At 33.3% G+C, this 20,558-nt stretch overlaps 6 protein-coding genes across 6 annotated transcripts; 2 read left to right on the top strand and 4 right to left on the bottom strand.

Annotated features, from left to right (window-relative positions):
- Positions 1 to 430: 430 nt before the first annotated feature.
- Positions 431 to 9,526, bottom strand: LOC138130393 (transmembrane protease serine 9-like). Its single transcript, XM_069046837.1, has 11 exons — positions 9,018 to 9,526; positions 8,802 to 8,968; positions 8,666 to 8,752; positions 8,472 to 8,611; positions 8,254 to 8,420; positions 5,971 to 5,984; positions 1,243 to 1,396; positions 1,023 to 1,189; positions 884 to 973; positions 680 to 825; positions 431 to 629 (listed from the first exon to the last, which is right to left on the bottom strand). Exons 1-11 carry the CDS (start codon positions 9,311 to 9,313, stop codon positions 462 to 464), a joined length of 1,596 nt encoding a protein of 531 aa, XP_068902938.1. The 5' UTR covers positions 9,314 to 9,526; the 3' UTR covers positions 431 to 461.
- LOC138131066 (brachyurin-like) lies at positions 4,470 to 5,701 on the bottom strand. The gene is made up of 7 exons (XM_069047822.1): positions 5,572 to 5,701; positions 5,488 to 5,518; positions 5,288 to 5,438; positions 5,070 to 5,236; positions 4,925 to 5,014; positions 4,723 to 4,862; positions 4,470 to 4,670 (listed from the first exon to the last, which is right to left on the bottom strand). Exons 1-7 carry the CDS (start codon positions 5,611 to 5,613, stop codon positions 4,503 to 4,505), a joined length of 789 nt encoding a protein of 262 aa, XP_068903923.1. The 5' UTR covers positions 5,614 to 5,701; the 3' UTR covers positions 4,470 to 4,502.
- A 1,735-nt stretch (positions 9,527 to 11,261) lies between the features above and the next one.
- On the bottom strand, positions 11,262 to 12,513 carry LOC138131064 (brachyurin-like). The gene is made up of 7 exons (XM_069047821.1): positions 12,361 to 12,513; positions 12,275 to 12,305; positions 12,073 to 12,223; positions 11,859 to 12,025; positions 11,720 to 11,806; positions 11,525 to 11,664; positions 11,262 to 11,473 (listed from the first exon to the last, which is right to left on the bottom strand). The coding sequence occupies exons 1-7, from the start codon at positions 12,421 to 12,423 to the stop codon at positions 11,309 to 11,311; spliced, it is 804 nt and encodes a 267-aa protein (XP_068903922.1). The 5' UTR covers positions 12,424 to 12,513; the 3' UTR covers positions 11,262 to 11,308.
- A 1,206-nt stretch (positions 12,514 to 13,719) lies between these two features.
- On the top strand, positions 13,720 to 15,058 carry LOC138131472 (brachyurin-like). The gene is made up of 7 exons (XM_069048492.1): positions 13,720 to 13,963; positions 14,017 to 14,047; positions 14,098 to 14,248; positions 14,300 to 14,466; positions 14,519 to 14,608; positions 14,663 to 14,802; positions 14,860 to 15,058. Exons 1-7 carry the CDS (start codon positions 13,901 to 13,903, stop codon positions 15,025 to 15,027), a joined length of 810 nt encoding a protein of 269 aa, XP_068904593.1. The 5' UTR covers positions 13,720 to 13,900; the 3' UTR covers positions 15,028 to 15,058.
- A 1,254-nt stretch (positions 15,059 to 16,312) lies between these two features.
- On the top strand, positions 16,313 to 17,646 carry LOC138131473 (brachyurin-like). The gene is made up of 7 exons (XM_069048493.1): positions 16,313 to 16,437; positions 16,498 to 16,528; positions 16,580 to 16,730; positions 16,782 to 16,948; positions 17,000 to 17,089; positions 17,146 to 17,285; positions 17,353 to 17,646. The coding sequence occupies exons 1-7, from the start codon at positions 16,375 to 16,377 to the stop codon at positions 17,518 to 17,520; spliced, it is 810 nt and encodes a 269-aa protein (XP_068904594.1). The 5' UTR covers positions 16,313 to 16,374; the 3' UTR covers positions 17,521 to 17,646.
- Positions 17,647 to 18,662: 1,016 nt separating this feature from the next.
- LOC138131341 (brachyurin-like) lies at positions 18,663 to 19,841 on the bottom strand. The gene is made up of 6 exons (XM_069048306.1): positions 19,681 to 19,841; positions 19,482 to 19,632; positions 19,274 to 19,431; positions 19,132 to 19,218; positions 18,939 to 19,078; positions 18,663 to 18,886 (listed from the first exon to the last, which is right to left on the bottom strand). Exons 1-6 carry the CDS (start codon positions 19,757 to 19,759, stop codon positions 18,716 to 18,718), a joined length of 786 nt encoding a protein of 261 aa, XP_068904407.1. The 5' UTR covers positions 19,760 to 19,841; the 3' UTR covers positions 18,663 to 18,715.
- Positions 19,842 to 20,558: the final 717 nt, after the last annotated feature.

Below are 20,558 nucleotides of genomic sequence, written 5' to 3'. Positions count from 1 at the left end.
GACGGGCGCGACCTGTCCGCGACGGCAGAGCAAATGTTGGCGCCAACGTAAATTCGCGTAGAATCGTAGGAAAAGAATCGTTCTCAAGCATTTCCCGAAATTTTCATTGACAGTTCGTTCAAAATAATTATAGAGGTAATCACATTTACGCCGGAATTATTCAAGTTAAGCCGTAGGTTTTTAATGCTTTTGTTTTTTATATTCTACTTGACCAGACATTTTTTGAAACATACGGTATTTTCACAATAAATTCTCGCATCAATAAAATAGTCAAAATCAGACTACTGCATAATTTCTTGTATTAAATTTTAAGAACATTTAAAAGTCGAATTTGTGGCTAATATTAAACTGGTTTACCACAAAACCTACCAAGGAATATAGGAATCAAGGTAAATCGTAAAATAAAAATTGAGAGAAATGAAATAAAAGAAAAACCTGAATGTTTATTATTTTCCTTATATTTATATATGATTTGTTATATTTTTAATCCAGTCATTATAAGGATAAGTTCTTGTAAACCCTGATGGATCACTGCTTTCGCACCCATTTCCACTAACAAAGCTTGATATACCAACAATGACTGATAAACCTGAGCCATAGTATTGCACTAGAGGACCGCCACTGTCACCCTTTAATGACCACCATTAGATAAAATATTACCAACTCAGCTTCAGCTTACACTGCAGGTTCTAGTTTTATTGTTATAGTCGCCAGCCACACAGACCATGTTGTCTTTGAGCTGATTTCCGTAAATTAGTCGACAATCTTCATTGTTCAAAGCAGTGACAGTATTCCAGTGAAGAAGATTCACAGGTAGTGGCCCATCTGCAAATGGATTAACAAAGAAACTGCTTGTTTGGCTTGAGAGATTAAATGTACACACCATCACTAGTTTGCCCCCATCCGAATACTGAAACTATTGTTTCGTTGTCGAGTGGGGTAGTTGGCAACCATGCTATGGGCTGGCTGGTGGCTAAAATGATTTTTTCATGAATTGTATTATAATATGAAAAATGTCTCACGGGTTATAGCAAAAGTTTCGTTGAGTTTTATGAGTCCCAAATCATTTTCTAGAGTGTCTGGATTGTAATCTGGATGTATGATGTAGTCAGAAGAGGTGAGTGTTACACGATTTGGATCTTCGTCTTCTAAAGTGATTGAACCGATCTGAATCGTAAACAAGGTGGCACTAGGATTGCAAGAGTTTACACTAAATGAATAACAATTAAGGAAAATAATTACCCATCAACACACTGTCCAGCTGTTATGATCCACTCACGGCCCCAGAGGGCACCACCACAAAAGAATCTAGCGGTACTTGTTTGGACATAAACTGCTGCCATAAAGGGCCATCGGTAGGGAGTTATTGCTTCTTGTCCCTCGAATATACGCCCACCTGTACAATCTAGATTGGTAAATCGTGATTATTTATTTTTGAAAATTCGTTTACCGAGTGAGAGTTGAGTAGATGAGGAACACTGAGCAAAGATGTATAAAATGAGAGAAACAAATGTCTTCATTTTTCTGGTATACTAGCTAACATGAACGCTTTGTATATTTTGGCAAAGTAAATAAACAAATAAAGATGTTCTCGTTTAATTGTCGTATAAAACTAATTGTGGATGTGAAGGAGATTACGTTTATCTCCTACAAATTTCTGTTTTGTTCGTTTTGATAGAAAAGCGTAATGGTGTAAAGAAGTAAATAATTAATTACATTTTTCCACCATATAAGCTTTCTTTAGTTTGTATTTTATAATTTGTTGATATTTCCGGTTTACAACGTTCTACGGCGTCTTCCGATATCCATTTTCCATTGTCTTTTGTCATTACATTTTTCTTCGTTGAGTCGCCTTTGTCTCATCTCTTCTCGTACGCTTTCTGTTCAGCTTCCTCTTGGCATTCCTTTTCTTCTTCTACCTTGTGGTGTCCATAATAATACTTGTTTTGGAAGTCTCTCCCTTTCCATTCGTACAACATGCCCATACCATCTCAGTTTGTTAATTTGAATGTCTTCCACTATTGTGGTGTTAACCTTCATGTTTTCTCTAATTGTCTCATTTCTTATTCGTTCTCTTCCTGCTGATCTTCTCCAGAAATCCATTTCTGTTGTAAGGAGCATGTTCTCTAATCTTTTCTTTGGCGGCCATATCTCACTCTTGTATGTCACTATGCTCTTTATGATGGTATTATATATTCTCTTTTTGTTATCTTTTGAGATGCCTTAGTCCCACAATCGCTTTTCTGCCTTGTGTACATCTTTCTTTGATGGTTTTATCTATCGTTCCGTCTCTTTTTATGTTAATTCCTAGGTACTTATATTCTTCGCATCGTCTTATAATCTGTCCTGTCTTTAGCGTCAGGTCTTGTTGTGCACCTCCTATGCACATATATCGAGTTTTGTCGATGTTGACTTCCAAACCCCATATACGGTACTCTTCAATTATTTTTTGAGTCATATACTCGACATCGTCGTGATCTTGTATTTTATAATCAACAGAATTCCGAAAAAATTAAAATAAGTGATTTTTTATATTTTGTTCGGAAGATTTACACATAAGCATAAAATCTTCTTCCTATCAGTTTTTAACAAATATTCAATACAAATCCCATTTGGACATTTTGTTTTAGAGTGTCAAATTTGACGTGTAAGCTATATAAAAGTATGATAATTTTGTGAGTCACATGTTTAGTTTTTAGACTAGCAGCGAACATTTAAGTATGAAATTGTTTGTTAAATCAATCAATGTTTCCACCATGGCTCTATTTTTTCAATTGGAAGTAAAATACTGTCTATTAAGGAAATAATCAACGATCGTGTAAGACTTTAATTAATTCTTAGTTTTATTCCACATATAAATCAATTAAAATTATATCTATTTAGTGTTCTACTAATATTGCTTCTAGACGCTTTATGGTTATTAATTACTTATCTTAGTAAGTTTCCTTAGTTAGCTACGGTAGCTTTTTATTTTATAACAGTACTACAATGTGGAAATGGTTATATGGCAGCTATTAAATTTTATAATAGTTATCTTATCGTTTTTAAACGCCGCTTTTAATTCATCTTATTAAAAAATACAAAGAACGTAGGTACGAGTATATCAAGGGACTCATGATATACGTTCTTTTATAGACACTTTGTATAAGAAACAACACGGTATTCCAGTATACATTTCAAGAAAATAATGCAAGGTTTGTCCCGAAAGGCTATTTAGGTGTATCCTTTTTGGTTTTCTACAATATTTTAATTTAAATTAATTTAAAATCAAATCATTATTATTACAATATGTAAAGTAATCTGATAACAACAATAAATAGCTATTTTTCTACAACCGTCAAAAAAACGTGACATTTATGCATCGTTATCAAGTCGCAAAGTATGTCATTTTTGATAGTGAAAAAATATTTGTCAAAAAGTTTCCTTAGATGCTAAAATAGTTATATTTTAGCACCCAAGGAAACTTTTTGACGAATATTTTAACATCCAAGGAAAATTTTACAAAAATTAAAAAATTCAAAAATTTTAAAATGCTGTTGTAGAAAAAATAGTGTTTGTATTTCGCGCGAAAGATGATTGTTTTGTTGGCGCATTCGAACTCTCGACCTAACGGTCTCGACCAAAAACTCATTCTCATGCCCCAACAAAAAACAATCATTTTGCGCACTTAACACAAAAAGTAAATTACGAGATTTTAATACTTTTCCTGTACTTTGGTCCCATGTGGTACACAGGATTTTATTAATCTCCTTTAAATGTTCCAATCAACATAATACACATACCGATAGATATAATTTGTTTATGTAAATATATGTTTTTAAATTACGGTATAAAACATTTTATCAACGACAATGCGGTATATCCTAACTATTTATCCCAATAATTTCGTACAGGTAATGACTTACTTCACCACACACAGTGCGGTAATAAATGTTTCACCGCACACCGTGCAATAATTAATTAAAGAGAACTAAAGAAAGAACTCTTCTGCTTCCATGTGTAACGACAGATTTTCGTCTAAATAATGTATTTTTTCTTATCTAAAACGAAAATCTAAATTTTACTACTTTCATAGTTGCATAGATTTTAAAATCAATCGGCATTTAATTGTACTTTACCCTTTGAATTGAATTTTGATTCAAATAAAAATATTTAGGTAGATTTAAAAATATTTTGATATCGCAGATAAAATTTCGTACACAACACGTGGGATACTGTGTTATTGTTGCACTTATGATTACACAATGTGGGCCTAGAGCCTCGTTGTGCAAACCACACGCGCGTAATACGCGTAGCGTAAATAACTATTATTAGTGTACCGAAGAAAGGTAATAATTATCTACTTAGACATATTCAACGGCTAGTAATTTTTATTTTTCCAGTCTCTTCGCCAAAAGTTTAATTTCTTCTTCTAAATTTGGTTACTCCTAAATTTAGACTAAACTAAATTAATCAATAAAACGAATAAACATTATATAAGGTAGTTGTTTTATTTGTCATAATTATTTAATGCCTGTAACATTGCTGATCCATTCTTTGTAAGGGAATACTCTGGTGTACCCTGACGGGTCAGTACTTTCGCACCCATTGGTACTGATAAAACTGGCAATACCCACGATGAGTGTGTGGCCTCCACCTATATTTTGTATAAGAGGACTTCCACTGTCACCCTTAAATCAAAACAACACATAGAAATTACTACAATAATACTCTATAGTTTACCCTGCATGTTCCTTCGTTGTAATTTCCATCGATGCAAACCATGGTGTCAACAATTTGGGATCCAAACACCAATGTGCATTCTTCGTTACTCAAAGTGGTGAGCTGAACATATTGTAGCTCATTGGTAAGACCGGCAACTTCTGCAAGAAAACAAGAGATTGTGAATCAAAAAGTGTTATGCAGTGAATATTATATTTATTACCGTCACTAGTTTGCCCCCATCCGAATGTCGTGACAGGAGCAGATCCTGGAAGATCCACAATTGGGAAGAAACTGGTTGGTTGAATGTAATCTAAAATGGAGAGTACTGTAGAGGAACTCTTCTAAAAGGTGTTATGAAACTGTACCTGACAAAGTTATAGCCATTCGGAACATGACCAGCCCGACGTCATTCTCAAGAGTTAGTGGGTCAAACAATGGATGAATCACTAAGTTGTCTGTAGCAATAGTGAGCCGGTTGGGGTCAGTTCCTTGCAACAAGTTTGAGCCCAACTGGGCAGTAATCAAAAGAGCTCTGAAAAGATAACAACAGTTTTTCTCTCACTTTAAACAGAATCTAGCTTACCCATCGATGCAGTGGCCGGCGGTCAAAATCCACAGGTTACTGATAAGAGCTCCGCTGCAGAAAGTTGTAGCGTCTGCTGTTCTCACGTAGAGTGCTGCTGCGAAGGGAAACTGCCCAGCTCTGGCTTCTTCTCCGCCGATAATCCGACCCCCTGGAAGCAAAGTTGTAACAAGACTTATTTTAGTGGATGGCAGTCGTACCAATATGCTTTTGAGTAGATGGATGGCTGGCCTAGAACAAAGCATAATTACCACAAATGAATTATTTTCTTTTGATGTTTATACCACCAGGAGCAGACCCACCGAGATTATCAGCGAAAACTTCATTTTGATCTAAGACAATTTACTTAATTTGAGTTTCTTCTTATATACATCTTAACCCAAAACTTTACGTTCTTATCTTATCATCTTAATACGGCTAACATCTTGATTTGAATGTTTTATTTGAGAGGTACTTCAGAGAAAGGATTAATATTATTATTCTTTCCCATTATAAAATGACAGTAGCTTTTTAATGATAATAATCGTTTGCTATAATTATCGTCAATGTTATTTTATAGTTTGTTTATGAAGATCTAGAAGAGATAATTTCATTTCAGGTAAAAGTGGAACTCAAAAAAGAGGAATTTTTGTTAGATAACACTAGAGGAGATCAAAATGAAATACATTTATTAAACTTATTACTCAGGAAGTGAGCACTTTTCAAATCAAATACTGACCACGTGCAAGGCAGGACAGATCTTAAGTGATTTTGATGTGTCTACTGAGTAGGTCATGTAATAAAATCTATTGTTTGGTGATACAAATCAATTTTACAATGATAAATGGTTCACTCTGATAGGTTCTGTTTCTTATTTTTCAAAGTGAGTCACTTGAAAACTTATTAAAGAATGTGAGTGATAAAGCACGCAACACAGAATTCTTGAATCAAAGTCCACGCTCTGATGTAGTAATTTTTATTGTAATCGGTTAGGATCAGTTCAGAATTGTTTTAGTGAAGATATAATATAATGTTCGAGATAAAAATGATCCTTTTCTTGGAAAGATTTAAATGTCAACTCTATTACTTTGGATTTGTTTCGTATTGTATCCATTTCTAATATACAGGGTGGAACAAAAGTATCAAATATTGGCTGTAACTTTTTAATTTGACAATTTATGAAAAAATGTTTAATATAAAAGTTGATTGGTGTATTATCCTGCATCATCTGGTCTTTCTAGTTTGTTCCTATCTTTTTTTGTTTCGCTGCTATGGCAACCAACTTTGGTTTTTTAAATAGCACCCATACATTTTTTGTGTGATTTTCAAACAAGCGTATCTTTCTGTATTCACAAATACAGTTTTGCCATTATGGGGAAAAAGAATAAGATTTAAAAAAAAACAAAGGTGATAAAATTAACTTACTAAGTAATAAAATGCAATATCAAGAATGCCATGGAAATTTGACAATTTTTGTTGAACGTCATGCATGATAATAAACCAAACAATTTTTATATTTAATTTGAAAAATTATGAAAAAATGTTTTTTCTTGAACTTTTAAAATTGCTTACGCACATTTTCTTCTTCTTAATGTATGTTGCAATGTTCAATTCATATAATTTAAATTTGTTGTAGATTTATTCCAACATAAAATAAACTATACTGAAAAAATGTGAAACAATTCTTATTTAAATTTAAATCAGGGATATTTTAGAAAAGCGTAATCTTTTGAATTATTCTTGAACGTGCAATTAACCATTTTTAATAAATTTTTCAAGGTATTAAAAAAATCATGAAAATTTCTGTATCCATCGTGATGCCCTTGTGGCGTGGCGTTAATTAATGTTGTCGTTGTCGTTGACAATGTTGACAATGTCGACTTGTTGCTTGTTGCTTCTCAGAAACTGATTATTATTTGTCCAATTTTCTTGCTTATCTCCATTTTGGATTCGTAATATTAAATGAAATATTATTTAGAGAAATTACTTAATAAATGTTAAAAAACGAGCCGTCAAATTTAAAATTTGTGTTTTACTGCCAACAGTCTTAGAAAAATATGAAACTCTACAAACTCGTGGGATTACCGCACTCGGCTAAGGCTCGTGTGTCAAACTTCTCCTTCATAAAAATGTAGTGGTTTACGCACTTGTCGCATAATTTACCATTACATCACTTATTCTGTTCACCGAATCAATAGAAGGTTTTTATTCTGTAGGACGAGCTGGTTTGCTGTTACTTCTGTTATCCTATAACTTTCTTCTAAAAAATTGTTCTTTGTAAGGTTTCGTTAGTTTCTTTAATTAGAGCTTTTCTTGTTTAAAACCAGTTAATTCCTTGGATCAAACTTTTCCTGGTGTTACTCACCATATTCCAATTATAATTAGTAAAATTCTAACAACTCAGTTATTACTGAACTTTATACTACGCAGTTCTTCAAAGGAAGAATTCGATTTATTATCCACTATCCATTTCCACCATAAAATGATAGTAGCATTTTTATAATAATCATTTGGGATAATAATCGTCAATATTATTATATTGTTTATTTATAAAGATTCTTCTTTCCTTTTTTTAAATGGAGGTACTATAAAAGCCAAAGTTGACAAACCACACATGTTTAAGAGATTCTTGTCTATGAACTGAATATTTTACAAATCAAATATTCACCACGTGCAATACAGGTCTCAAGTGATATTGATGTGTTTTTATTAAGTACCGCTGAGTAGGTCAGGTGATATAAACAATTGTATTATACTAGAGATTAATTTAACGGTGATAATGGCACGTTGAGATAGGTTCAGCTCCTTATATTTCCAGGTGACTCACTTAAAAATGTATTGATGAATTTGATAAAATTTGAGAAGTTGAATTTTGACATCTCTGATATAATTTGCGAGTGGGTTCATAATCCCTTTGTGATGCAAACAAAACAACTCTTCAAGTTGATTAATTTAAGACAAATTTTTAAAATATTTACTAATATTACTAGTTTGTATCAATAACATTTTGTATCCAGTCGTGATAAAAGTAGGTTCTTGTGTATCCCGAAGGATCTGTGCTTTCACAACCATTCTGACTGATGAAACTTGCAATACCGACATGTTCTTCACCACCAGTTGATACATGTCGTACTAGAGGACCACCGCTATCACCCTGGAGTTAAAAAAAACTAAATAAAAACGCCACTCTGTATATTATCATTACCCAGCAAAATCCTTGATTGTAGTTCCCATCGACACAAAGCATGCTGTCTTTAATCTGAGCTCCGAAATAATAACTACATTCCTCATTAGTTATACTTACAACGTAGACATAAAGAAGGTTTTCTGTAAGACCTGGATTTGCTAGAAGAAAATTAAAATTTTGGTTAAGATGATTTGAGAAAGAAGAGGAAGTACCATCGCTCGTTTGACCCCAACCCATGGTGATTCCAGGTTCACCGACTGACATATCAGAAGATGCAAATGGAATCGGTTTGATATAATCTGTAGGAAATATTTCAAGAAGAGTTCTTCAGACAACTGATACCATTACCTGTAAACGTGACAGGCATGTGGAATTTGATAAGTCCAATGTCATTTTCTAAAGTATCTGGATTAAATTCAGGATGTAGGACGTATGTACTGGTAGATAAGAGTTCACGATTAGGATCTGCGTCTTTCAGTTTGGCAGATCCGATTTGAACAATAAACTCTGTAGCACTGGAGAAGATAAAACAAATTAATTGTTACAAAAGAATATTGTACTTACTCTGCGACGCAGTGACCGGCAGTCAAAACCCATTGGTTGTTTATTAGAGCTCCTCCACAAAAGAATGTTCCACTAGGAGTAGTTTGATAAATTGCAGCTGAGTATGGGAATCGTGCAGATGTAGCTCCAATGCCTCCGATTATTCTCTGCTGAATGTCGTCCAAGATACTCCCGTTAAGTTTTTTTGCAGCATTCACCGACAAAACAATACATGCAAGATAACGAACGAATTGAAGAAAACGCATCTTGGTTGAACGAATTTTTGACGAACTGTGACTTATTAGAGCAATGAACATTTTTGGGAATTAGAAAATTTATCTTATCGGAGAGTTGGTTCCTTTTGACTTAACACCATTGATAAAACTGGATAAACTACTTGCTTCCTGAAATAAATTTTGCAGACATCTTGAAATTTGGTTGACGTTTTCACGTTAAGCGAGGATATCATTCAAAAAGAAATTCGTTATTCCTTAAGCAAGTTTATGGTCAAAAGTACAACAATTAGAGAATAATAGTTACGGACAAACAGAATTTAAAAAAACTGTTTTTTTCCATAATCATTGGATTTTAGTGGTTTTTGCTCACTGAAAATAGTAAGCAAAGATGGCAATTGATGAAATAATATTTTCTCACTAGTGAGCAAAGTAAATGTTTTGAGAATTTGTGAACCAAATATGTTGTACTGAAAGTTTCTTAAATCTGTTCTTAAAATACTTTCTGAATATTAGTAACTAAAGCTTGTCTTATTTTTGATTTATTTAAATTTGAAACCTGTTATTTAGATTTCAATTGACGAGAAAACGTGAAATTGCTTGGGGTAAACTTCTGGGAAAATTCATGCTAAATGCACTGTGTGTTGGGATCACTGATTAAACTAAAATCAGTAAACCAATCACAAACACGCAACGCCTAACAACATAACCTCTTTTGTTTCGAATTTTGTTGATCCACGTTTTGTTGTGAAAAACTGTTATTGTTTCAGTGATTTTAACAATTATGAAAAATAGTGATGCAGCTAGATAATAATAGGTATGCACAGTTTACGTTAATATAACCTAATTTTTTACTCTTATCATGTTTTTGTCATTTTGATTTATTTACATTAAAAAATAGTAATTTGCGGCATAATAAGGAGTAGGCAGCAGGTGAAACCGATGATTTAATTACACTCACTGCAATTAACTCAAAATTAAAAAAGTGACAAAAAAATGCTGCTCGAAATTTTGATTCCGCGACTCTTTTTTATGATGATCATGGAAAAATCAGATTCAACACGCATGAGCAAATGTGCATTTAATCAGTTGTACGCTTGGAGTCCTCGCCTTCGGCTCAGACGCCCAACTTCCCTACTCATGATTAAATGCACTACTTTGCTCACTTGTAGTGAAAATGGCTGTTCATCACGGAAATGCATTTTTTCAACTATCAAAACTCCTTTCAATATTACCTATTAGTGGAAAATTAAAAAAAAAAAACATTTTTCTGCTGTAGAAAAAAATATTGAATGTTTTTGATATGTTCGTAGCATTCAGAATTCAGATTTTTCTTAGAATTTGTGAATCTTCAAAACAGAGGAATCAAAGAAAAATTTAAAAACAGCAAAAAATTAGATTCTCTAAAAGCTCAATCAGAATGTCAATTTCAAAAATATGAAACTGAAGCTTTCTTTCTTTTGTTTTATTTCATTTCATTCAGCAATGGAAAGTCAATATGTATCTACATTTAAAACCAAACTTTTGTTTATTCCCTTCAAAAGGTTAAGAAACTCGTCGAAGCGCTGACTAGTAGCGAGTAAAATCTAGCCAAGAAAATTAAAGATAAAAATATTTCTTATCGAATGTCATGTTGTCAGCTGTTCAACCTGTTAGCTAATCCCACAGACGTCAATTGATTATTAAAAGAAAATAATAAATTTTAATTTATGACTTCAGATTACAAATGTATGTGCTATCGTGATCCATCTATATGATATAATTTTATGCGGATGATCGAGTACTTAAATTTATCACAGTAGCTCAGCAACACATTTCAAGATCTATTTTATTAGCACAATAAAAAGTTAAAATTTCTGTCTTGTTTGTGATTCTCTTGCAACAAACAATACACTGCAGCTTTTAAAATAAGTAATATATGAGCAAATGATCTAAAAATATACGTTATGTCTTTTAAACGGCACTATTATGCGTCACTACAGCTTTACCTTTGTACAATGTTATTTTTTAATGTCAGAAAAATATTTAAAAGTTTCATTTGATAAATCCCTTTATTACATTCAAATCAGCAGATTCCTATTATGCTATATTAGTAGCATTTTTTATCCAGTCGAGATACTCGAAAGTTCTTGTAAACCCAGATGGGTCTATGCTTTCACATCCATTGGAGCTCAAGAAGCTGGCAATACCAATATGTACCGAGTCTTCACCTTGGCCTTGTATCAAGGGGGTACCAATATCGCCCTGTAACAATTGAAATTACAGCAATGGAAAATGCACCATTGGGGTACTTACTATACAGATTCCTTCATTGTAAGCTCCTAAAGCGCACACCATATTGTCAGTAATTTGGCTACCATAAGTGTATTTGCAGTGTTCGTTGGATAGAGTCACTACTTCCACTTTTTGAAGAGTGTTGACAGGACCAGACTCATCTTCAATGTACAAATGACACAAGAATATATTTTTTAAATGTTGTGTTAAACCTACCATCATTGACTTGGCCCCAGCCTATTGCCGTTGAGACAGTATTGTCCGGAAGTGCCTCAGTTGGTAGTGCGATCACATTGATATAATCTGCAACTTTTTTATTAATTTCCACTGGACCATAAGCGTATTGAAGTGTTACCAGTATATTTCAAGGCTTCCGGAAGATTGATAAGCCCGATGTTGTTGACTAAAGTCTCTTCGTCAAAATCTGGATGCACTATCGAGGACGTGGCAGTGACTGTCACCCTCTGTGGGTCAGTTCCTGACAAGTTAATTGACCCCAATTGAATGGAAAATGATACAGCACTGAAAATCAAAGGTCAAGTTGAGATGATAGTGTTTGATGGTTTTACTCTTGGACGCAATGGCCAGCAGTCAAAATCCATTGTCTGTCAATGACGGCTCCTCCACAGAAGTATCTGCCAAGAGGAGTGGTTGTCCAGATGGAGACCACATGGGGAAATTCTGTATCTTTAGCAGGGATGCCTCCAATTATGCGTCCATCTATCAAAATTTATTTTAAAAGTGCCACAATGTCATTCTAAACTTGTTTACCAATTTTCTTGTCCAATCGATATGGTCTTCTCTAGAATGTGATACAGACAATGACGGTGATAGATTATTTTAGACCGAGAATTTACCTTTTGGATTGTTGCCCCCCAAATGGTGGAAAAACACAAAACTATGAATAGCAGAAGTTTCATTGCGATCTATCGATGTTTGATTGTTACTAACTTAACTGATTTCTAAACCTTTCTCTTTACTAAAGTTTTATCTTATCACTAACACCAGACTTTGCTGCCGGAAATATAATTTTAGCTGATCACAAACAAATAACGAAATAACAAGAAATATTTTGTTCTATGATCTAGTCATCCAGTTTTCTGCTAGTGTGTTCTATTTCTGAATTTATTAAATTACAGAATACTTTCATATCATTTCGTTGATTATCTAGACATTTTATAACATAATGTTTATGTTTGTCATGTCATTTGCAGTACTTTGATGCATTTGTCAAAAATAACTTTTTGAACGATTCATATTATTAATTTTTTTTAGCAACAGGTGTTGTGATAAAAGCATATAATAAGACCAGGTGACCTTCAAATAGTACAAGGCTTTATTTTTTAAAATATCAACCGGCTTATTTTTTTGGCCCATGTTTGAAGTTTTTGAAACACTCGCTACTTCGTCGCTCGTGCGCGAAAGATATCTTCTCGTACTCGGTTCGTAAATAACTAATAACAAACATGTACATCTTTTTTTTAATCTAAATTTTTATTTGATTCATTAAGAAAACTACTAAAAGGAATTTTTTGCAAAATTATTTACATAGGGAATGATTTATCTTTTTTGTCATGGCTGTTGTATCTTAGAATTACTCGAGATTTTTATTTTTTTTAATGCAAATATAGCAAAGAAGTCTTTATTTGTGTTGTGTCTACGATATCTAGAATCTTAACGCACAAAATTGGAAATTTTTGAAAAACGCAATTAAATGTGTTCTTGTATGACCATTAATAAAATAATTGTTATTATGAACGTCATCCACTAAAATTTATAACCTAGGAAAAGAAAATCGCTACACTAAGTAGACTCAAAAAATTTCATTCAGTGCTTGTCATTACTTATTTCTCTTTAGAAAAATATTGTAACAAACTTGGAACTGCACTATATCCATATTAAATCAGTAGATCTCTTTGCAAATCTCCCACCTAGACATTTTAACCAGAGATAATATGTCAGCAAAATGCCAATCATCATTACTATAACACAAATAATTTTCTTATTTCTGGTCCTATTTACCAAACTTATTCTGATTTGTATTTCAATGTTTTATTAAGTATACCACTGTCATGCTATTATCATACATTATTTTTCATTTCAGAATTTTGTTGCCTGAAGCTTATCACTATCCCTACTTCATTTATTTATTTGACTCGTTTTCAGATAGTTAACTTATCATTATCACGTTTATAACTTTACGATTGTGACAATTTTTTTTCTTTAATCTTCAGTTAAGAACATTCTTCTTTTCGTATTTTTCCTTTGTCAGTAATTATTTGAAATATGTGAAGCTTAACTTTCATCTATCATGATGATAACAGATAACGAGACGAGTTACAACCACCACACCTTTATAAAATCGATCCAACAGTAACATATTAATTTTGATTCAAAATGCTATTATCCATTGTTTTTTGTTGGTGCATTTCTGCAGTTTTGGCCGCTTCGTTGCAGGAGGTAATAACTAATAAACAATAAGTTAGAGGATTGTAATAATTTATTTTTTTTAGAACGGCCCTGTCAAAATTAAAAGAGAAATAGGTAAGTAGATGGCGCAAGTGAATAACAGAAAAAATTGAATGAGATTGCAGGAGGGCGCATAATTGGGGGTCAAGTGGCATTTGCCGGTCAATTTCCTTTTCTGGCATCCATTAACATCCACACTAACGATGGAGTCTATTTCTGTAGTGGTGCGCTTTTGACCAACCAATGGGTCCTCACAGCTGGACACTGTGTCGATGGGTACTTGATAGAATTAATATTAAAATTCTATTGAATCTTTTTCCTCCTTAGGGGCATCTTGTTTACAATTCAGCTTGGTTCAAACCAACTGGACGGTAGCGACAGTGGTACTCTGAAACTGACAACTGACAGCTTCGTACTACATCCAGATTATAATCCAGATACTTTGGAAAATGATATTGGTCTTATCGAGTTTCGCATGCCTGTTACTTTCACTGGTATATCTAATTAGTTTGGGGAAAATATAATTCTGATTTTTTTTAATTGTAGATTATGTGAAACCAGTAAATTTGTTACCATCAGCTGCGCTTTCTGACAATTCACCTCTTGTAACTATGGGTTGGGGACAAGTGGGCGATGGTGACTAGTCTTCTAGATTGACATATGTTTTACTAAATGTTTGTTTTAATTTAGAGGATCCTGGTCTTCAAGATATGGTCAATTATGTGTCAGTCACGACGATCTCTAATGCTGAATGCAGACTGTTTTATGGTAATCAAATCCTAGATACTATGGCATGTGCAGCAGGCAATTACAATGAAGGAATTTGCTTTGTAAGTTCTTAAACAACTATCATTTTCTTATTGATGCTTATAATTTATTCATTCAAGGGAGATACTGGTGGTCCATTGATACAATATGTCAGTCGAGGACAAGTGATGCATGTTGGAGTTGCAAGTTTTATCAGTCAGAATGGTTGTGAGAGCACTGATCCTAAAGGATACACCAGGACGTTCGACTATGTTGCCTGGATTAAGAATTTGACTAAATTTCATTAACTGTAATATTTAAAATAAATGTTTCACCAAATTGGCTGTGAATTTTTTGTTACAGTTAGGATTTTTATTTTCAATAAAATACCATATTTTTTTGTTCGACGAGTTAAAGGCTTCAAATCGCTTAGAATCTTTAAAATTAGCTTGACGTTTCGTTTTGACAAGTTGTGACATTTATCAAAATCCGTTCACGCAGGAGAGAATTCTCAAATTCTGACAGTGTCGAACAAAATAGTTATTTGCATATCAAGGATGCGAAATTGTTCTTTGACGTACCGAGAGCAAAATTGTCGCCGAGGCCGTTTAGGCCGAGGCAAGACAATCTCAAGGTCGTCAAAGGATTTCGCAGCCACGGTGTACACAACATTTTGTGTGCAACCGAAAATTTGTAATTATAAAATGAATAAGTAAAAATATTTTTTCAAGTCCATTCTAAAACTTACTGTCACTGACTTGCTTCATGTACTGTCGCTGAGTCTACGGTCTGGTCTAGGAGAGTTGCATTTGAAAGTTTCATCACATTAGGGTAAAATGCAATTATCTTATTCATGTTCACTAAATTATTGATGGGTCAAGTTTTACAATTACGTTTTAACTGGGAAAAATTGAAAAAAATATGAAGTTTTTTAAAATAATATTTCTAAAACTGTTCCCCAATTTTCTTGTCCAAATGCTGCGATCTAGAAAATTCTCCAGCAAACAAAGACTATTTGTTTTATCTTTTAAACTGTTGCCACTCGATACACAAAAGTATGACTATCGGATATCTGATGGCGAATAATTGATGTTCGATTGATACCAGTTCAGTTGTTTTATTTTTGCAAATTCTTTAGCTCATACTTTATTCGAAAAATTACCCCCGGCAAAAATATTTTAACAGAGTCTCAATCATTATGAAAGAAATTGTTTTCTAAGTTCTACTTCTAGTGATGAAATTTCTTTTTTATTTGTGTTTCAATTGTTCCATCGTTTCATCATTTTTGCATTATTTCCTGATTTCATCATTTTATAAATCCAACCTTCTCTTCATTACGTCTTCATTTATAATCTCTTGTCGAATAGTTTATTTATCATCATTATGATTCTCAAAAATTATTTTCTCTTTGCCTATTCATATTCAAAGAGTCGACTCGTCTTTAACATATTTTTTACTTTCATTACTGTCACACATTTTTTTGATTAGTCATTTTGAGTTAACAATATTCTCTTCTTTCGTACTTTCTCATTAGGTCACTAGGTTGCCATATGTGAATCTCCGTTAGCAACTATCATGATAATCAGATAACAAGACCAGTTACAGCCTTCGCAGCCATATAAAACTGACAAAACACTAGGATATTTTGATTCAAAATGTTATCATCCATTGTTTTGTGCTGGTGCGTAACTGTAATTTGTGCCGCCTCATTACAACAGGTAATATCAAAAATCTTTCTACAGAGAATAAAATCTAAGGAATTTTATCTAACGTTTTAGAATGAATCTGTCAAAGCTAAGAAGGAAATCGGTAAGTTTATCTTAATGTTCAGGAGTAAAAAAAAATCCAACAAATATTTAGGGGGGCGAATAATTGGGGGTCAAGTGGCATACGCCGGTCAATTTCCTTTCCTGGCATCCATCAACATCCACACTAATGATGGAGCCTATTTCTGCAGTGGTGCGCTTTTGACCAACCAATGGGTCCTCACAGCTGGACACTGTGTCGATGGGTATTTGTCACAATTAATATTAAAATTCCATTGAATCTTTTTCCTCCTTAGAGGCATCTTGTTTACAGTTCAACTTGGTTCACACAAACTGGACGGTAGCGACAGTGGTACTTTAAAACTGACCACTGACAGCTTCGTCCTGCATCCAGATTATAATCCAGACACTTTGGAAAATGACATTGGTCTTATTGAATTTCGAATGCCCATAACATTCACTGGTAAATATTATTTGTTTAGAAAAATTCGATTTTAGACTTTTCTGATTGAAGATTATGTGAAGCCGGTACATGCGCTGCCAGGAAGCCCGCTTTCTGTAAACGTAAATCTTGTAACGATGGGATGGGGACAAATAAATGATGGTGACTAGTTCGGTTCGGTTTTTACTGAATTGTTAAGGAACATTTTTTTTATTTAGAGGATCCTGATCTTCAAAATGCCGTCAAATATGTGTCAGTCACATCTCTATCTAATGAAGAATGCAGGATAACTTTTGGGAATCAAATCGTAGACACTATGTTATGTGCAACGGGCAATTACAATCAAGGAATTTGCTTCGTAAGTTCTACTTTTACTGTAATTTTACACTTTGTGAATATTTGTTATGAGCAATTTGTATTTTAAGGGAGATACTGGTGGTCCATTGATTCAATACATAAACCGTGTAGAAGTGGCGCATGTCGGAATTGGTAGTTTTATCAGTCAGAATGGTTGTGAGAGCCCTGATCCTAAAGGATACACAAGGACGTTCGATTATGTTCCCTGGATCAAGAATTTGACTGGATTCAAGTAAACACAAAATTACAAATAAATATTAAAGCAAATCATATCCTAACAAGTGTAAATTTGTTGTCAATTAATTGTTTGTCCGAATTTTGTCTGTATGTACTTAAATAGAAATAATAAAATACAAAAGAGATGTTAATTTTTTTTTATAGAAGTGCTTCGTTCAAAATTCTTAAACATCCACAGTAATAACGTTTAAAGATGTTTGATCACAAGGAAGAAAACATTCTTGTGTTGTAATAGTGGTTTACACCACAAATGGAACATAGACATTATTATCCACGTATGTAAAATTGACACAACGAGGCCAAGGCCGAGTTTGAGTAATCACATGGGTGTGTAGTATTTCCGTTTACCGCAGCCGGGCGGTAAAGTAAGTCATCACCTCTGAAATAAGTGGGATAAATATGATATATGGCACGGTCATATATTAAAATTTTAGTTGTAAGTTGTAATAAATTAAAGTGAATGATTTTTAAAAAAGATAGATATTTTCTAATTAAGAGTCGTTGGAAATATTGAACAGCAGTAACTGATAATTTTTATTGTTTATAATCCTATTTATTGTAGTATTAATTTGGAGATTATTCCAGCGGTATAGAATTATGAGGTTTCAACTCAAAACTGATCTATAAATATTTGCCAAAAATTTTAGGCAAAAATAAAATAAGTACACTTAAAACGTCAAATTTGGAACTATAAAATATTAGAATATTTTGCACATTTAGATCAAATTTTTTAGTAGTGATAGTGATATCATAAGAGCTTCGAATTTATCAATTAATTTACGATAATGTGTTGAATAGTGACAAAAAGAATGTCATATTTGCACGATTTGAGTTGCTGTGCAGGAAATTTGAGTAAATTAATCGTCAATAATTCAGCTCAAATGGTACTTGATTAGATTATTTTATACAAGCATACAATTAATTGTACGAAGGATTTTAAATTAATGTATTCAGTTAAGTAGACATTGCTGTGGTTGTTTGTACTGTATAGCTTTTTTAAATTACAAATTTTTACTGGTTCATAAAAATAAAAATACACTTTTCGAAAAGGCAAATTTTCTACAACTTTTATAAGGTTCAGGTTTTACTTTTAGGATCTTGTTTTAAAATCAGTTGAGGTTTAAGGTAAATAAACCAAATATAAATTTTAATAGAATTTAATTTATTGTTTTCTTTTCTACAATCTCTTTAAAACTATGAAGGAACTTTGGTGTTGTTCTGGATCCATTCGACGAATGGGAAAGCCCTTGTGTACCCAGATGGGTCAGTGCTCTCACAACCATGTCCACTGATGAAACTAGAAATTCCGACGATTGTCGCTTGATGACCGTTCACATACTGAATCAAGGGACCTCCGACATCTCCCTACAATTAATCACTATTAATTTTCACAAGCATAAAAAAGTCTAAATATTACCAAGCAAGCTCCTTCGTTGTAATTACCATCCACACAAACCATAGTGTCTGCGATTTGGTTGCCGAAGGTAAGTCTGCATTCCTCGTTGGACAAAGCAACAAGTTCAACAGTCTGCAGTTGATTGGTGAGTCCGGCATCAGCTATTTAGAGGAGTTATTAAAGAATTGTAAAAGAGTTTGGTTTTGGAACTTACCGTCACTGATTTGACCCCATCCTATGGCGATAGCTACAGCATTGTCTTGAACATCTCTTCCCGGCAAACCAATCGGTTGAATATAGTCTGCGTGTTTTGAATTTTTTTCAAATAGTAATAGTTACAATTTAGATGCCATTACCTGTAAAGCTGACAGGAAGACGAAGTTCGATAACACCTATGTCATTTTCCAAAGTGTCAATATTGTACAATGGATGCAGCACGTACTTATCAGTAGCAAGTCTTTGACCAGCCTCAGCTAGTGATGTTATGCCCAAGCGAATAGAGAACAGCGTAGCTCTACAATTCTCTTATTGGAAAGCTGAATTACTACTAAGAAAAAATGTTACCCATCAACGCAACTTCCGCTTGTTACAATGAACAGGGTGTTGACAAGAGCTCCCCCACAGAAGTATTGTCCTGTACTGGTTTGGGTTTGGATAGCTGCGGCGAAAGGAAACTCAACGGCGTTTGCATCGCCTCCTCCTATAATGCGTCCTCCTGAAAAACATCACCTTCATATTTTGATATCTTGGATTTGAGCACAACCTGGAGCTGCTCTGAGCCTGCCCAAATGGTGAGCACAAACCGAAGAAGCGAGCACTGCAATCAACACTAGAACTTTCATCTTGACGTAGTGTGGTAACGACTTGGAGTTTGTCTTCGATTTATATGCGATTCGGAGGAGATTTTCATTGCATTTATCTTTGTTATCCAGATGTTGTAATTTTTATTGGTTTACGACACATGTTTTCTCAGAAATAATTTTAATTGATAAGAAGTATATAATCAAACGAAATTGTCAATTTATTTATCGATTTCAGCCAGATATTTATGCAATATCACAAAGAAAAATGATTAAATTTACCCTTGATTGTGTTGATTTTGATTAAGCGCTGATCTGATTAAATAAGAGATATGGGTGCTTGTTATTTTTATTTAAATGAAATTAAACTAGTAAAATGAATTTAAGTTTAAAGCAAGTTTTAGTCTACCAATGGAATTTTTAAATTTTATTACTGTTTATCGCATATGTTTTGAGTGTTTGATGATGATTATTTTTGTACTCCAATAAATCTAAGGATTAAGATTTACGTTAATGGATTTATCGTATCGTGTTTTTCATTATACCATCTTGAGCCATAAAGCTTAATTTGGATATATAGGTTAGTAATACAGGTGACAATATATTTTTACAAACATTGCCGACCCTGATAAAATTTACCCATTACATAATTTTAATCTCCCGATATACGTAAATGTAATATCCGAAATTAAACAAAATGTACATATGTGCATAAAAGAAAAAAAAAATGGAGCCCCCTTATTAATCATTTGCAAAACCCTTTTCCCCGTCATTTTTTTCTCAGGTATCTGATACTTGATCAGCTTAATGAAATGTATTTAATGATTTCTCCCAAATTTTC

The sequence above is a fragment of the Tenebrio molitor genome, chromosome 5, assembly GCF_963966145.1.
Source record: "Tenebrio molitor chromosome 5, icTenMoli1.1, whole genome shotgun sequence".
Taxonomy (NCBI): Eukaryota; Metazoa; Arthropoda; class Insecta; order Coleoptera; family Tenebrionidae; genus Tenebrio; species Tenebrio molitor.
The sequence above is the reverse complement of the archived record's forward strand: the minus strand, read 5'-3'. Positions and strand labels throughout refer to the sequence as shown.

Excerpts from the sequence above, each read along its gene's own strand:
- LOC138131473 (XM_069048493.1), top strand. The coding sequence starts at position 16,375 with ATGTTATCATCCATTGTTTTGTGCTGGTGCGTAACTGTAATTTGTGCC. Across the intron at positions 16,438-16,497 it reads GTGCCGCCTCATTACAACAG|AATGAATCTGTCAAAGCTAA; the intron begins GTAATATCAAAA and ends CTAACGTTTTAG. Across the intron at positions 17,286-17,352 it reads ACAATCAAGGAATTTGCTTC|GGAGATACTGGTGGTCCATT; the intron begins GTAAGTTCTACT and ends TTGTATTTTAAG.
- LOC138130393 (XM_069046837.1), bottom strand. The coding sequence starts at position 9,313 with ATGTTCATTGCTCTAATAAGTCACAGTTCGTCAAAAATTCGTTCAACC. Across the intron at positions 8,753-8,801 it reads CATGCCTGTCACGTTTACAG|ATTATATCAAACCGATTCCA; the intron begins GTAATGGTATCA and ends TATTTCCTACAG. Across the intron at positions 8,421-8,471 it reads ACAATCAAGGATTTTGCTGG|GGTGATAGCGGTGGTCCTCT; the intron begins GTAATGATAATA and ends TTTTAACTCCAG.
- LOC138131064 (XM_069047821.1), bottom strand. The coding sequence starts at position 12,423 with ATGAAACTTCTGCTATTCATAGTTTTGTGTTTTTCCACCATTTGGGGG. Across the intron at positions 12,224-12,274 it reads TCGATTGGACAAGAAAATTG|ATGGACGCATAATTGGAGGC; the intron begins GTAAACAAGTTT and ends AAATTTTGATAG. Across the intron at positions 11,665-11,719 it reads CTGGGGCCAAGTCAATGATG|ATGAGTCTGGTCCTGTCAAC; the intron begins GTAGGTTTAACA and ends TGTACATTGAAG.
- LOC138131341 (XM_069048306.1), bottom strand. The coding sequence starts at position 19,759 with ATGAAAGTTCTAGTGTTGATTGCAGTGCTCGCTTCTTCGGTTTGTGCT. Across the intron at positions 19,219-19,273 it reads TCTTCCTGTCAGCTTTACAG|ACTATATTCAACCGATTGGT; the intron begins GTAATGGCATCT and ends CAAAACACGCAG. Across the intron at positions 19,079-19,131 it reads ATGGGGTCAAATCAGTGACG|CTGATGCCGGACTCACCAAT; the intron begins GTAAGTTCCAAA and ends TCCTCTAAATAG.
- LOC138131472 (XM_069048492.1), top strand. The coding sequence starts at position 13,901 with ATGCTATTATCCATTGTTTTTTGTTGGTGCATTTCTGCAGTTTTGGCC. Across the intron at positions 14,048-14,097 it reads CAAAATTAAAAGAGAAATAG|GAGGGCGCATAATTGGGGGT; the intron begins GTAAGTAGATGG and ends ATGAGATTGCAG. Across the intron at positions 14,467-14,518 it reads CATGCCTGTTACTTTCACTG|ATTATGTGAAACCAGTAAAT; the intron begins GTATATCTAATT and ends TTTTAATTGTAG.
- LOC138131066 (XM_069047822.1), bottom strand. The coding sequence starts at position 5,613 with ATGAAGTTTTCGCTGATAATCTCGGTGGGTCTGCTCCTGGTG. Across the intron at positions 5,439-5,487 it reads ATCTACTCAAAAGCATATTG|GGGGTCGGATTATCGGCGGA; the intron begins GTACGACTGCCA and ends CTTTGCTTCCAG. Across the intron at positions 4,863-4,924 it reads ATGGGGGCAAACTAGTGACG|AAGTTGCCGGTCTTACCAAT; the intron begins GTAATAAATATA and ends GTTTTCTTGCAG.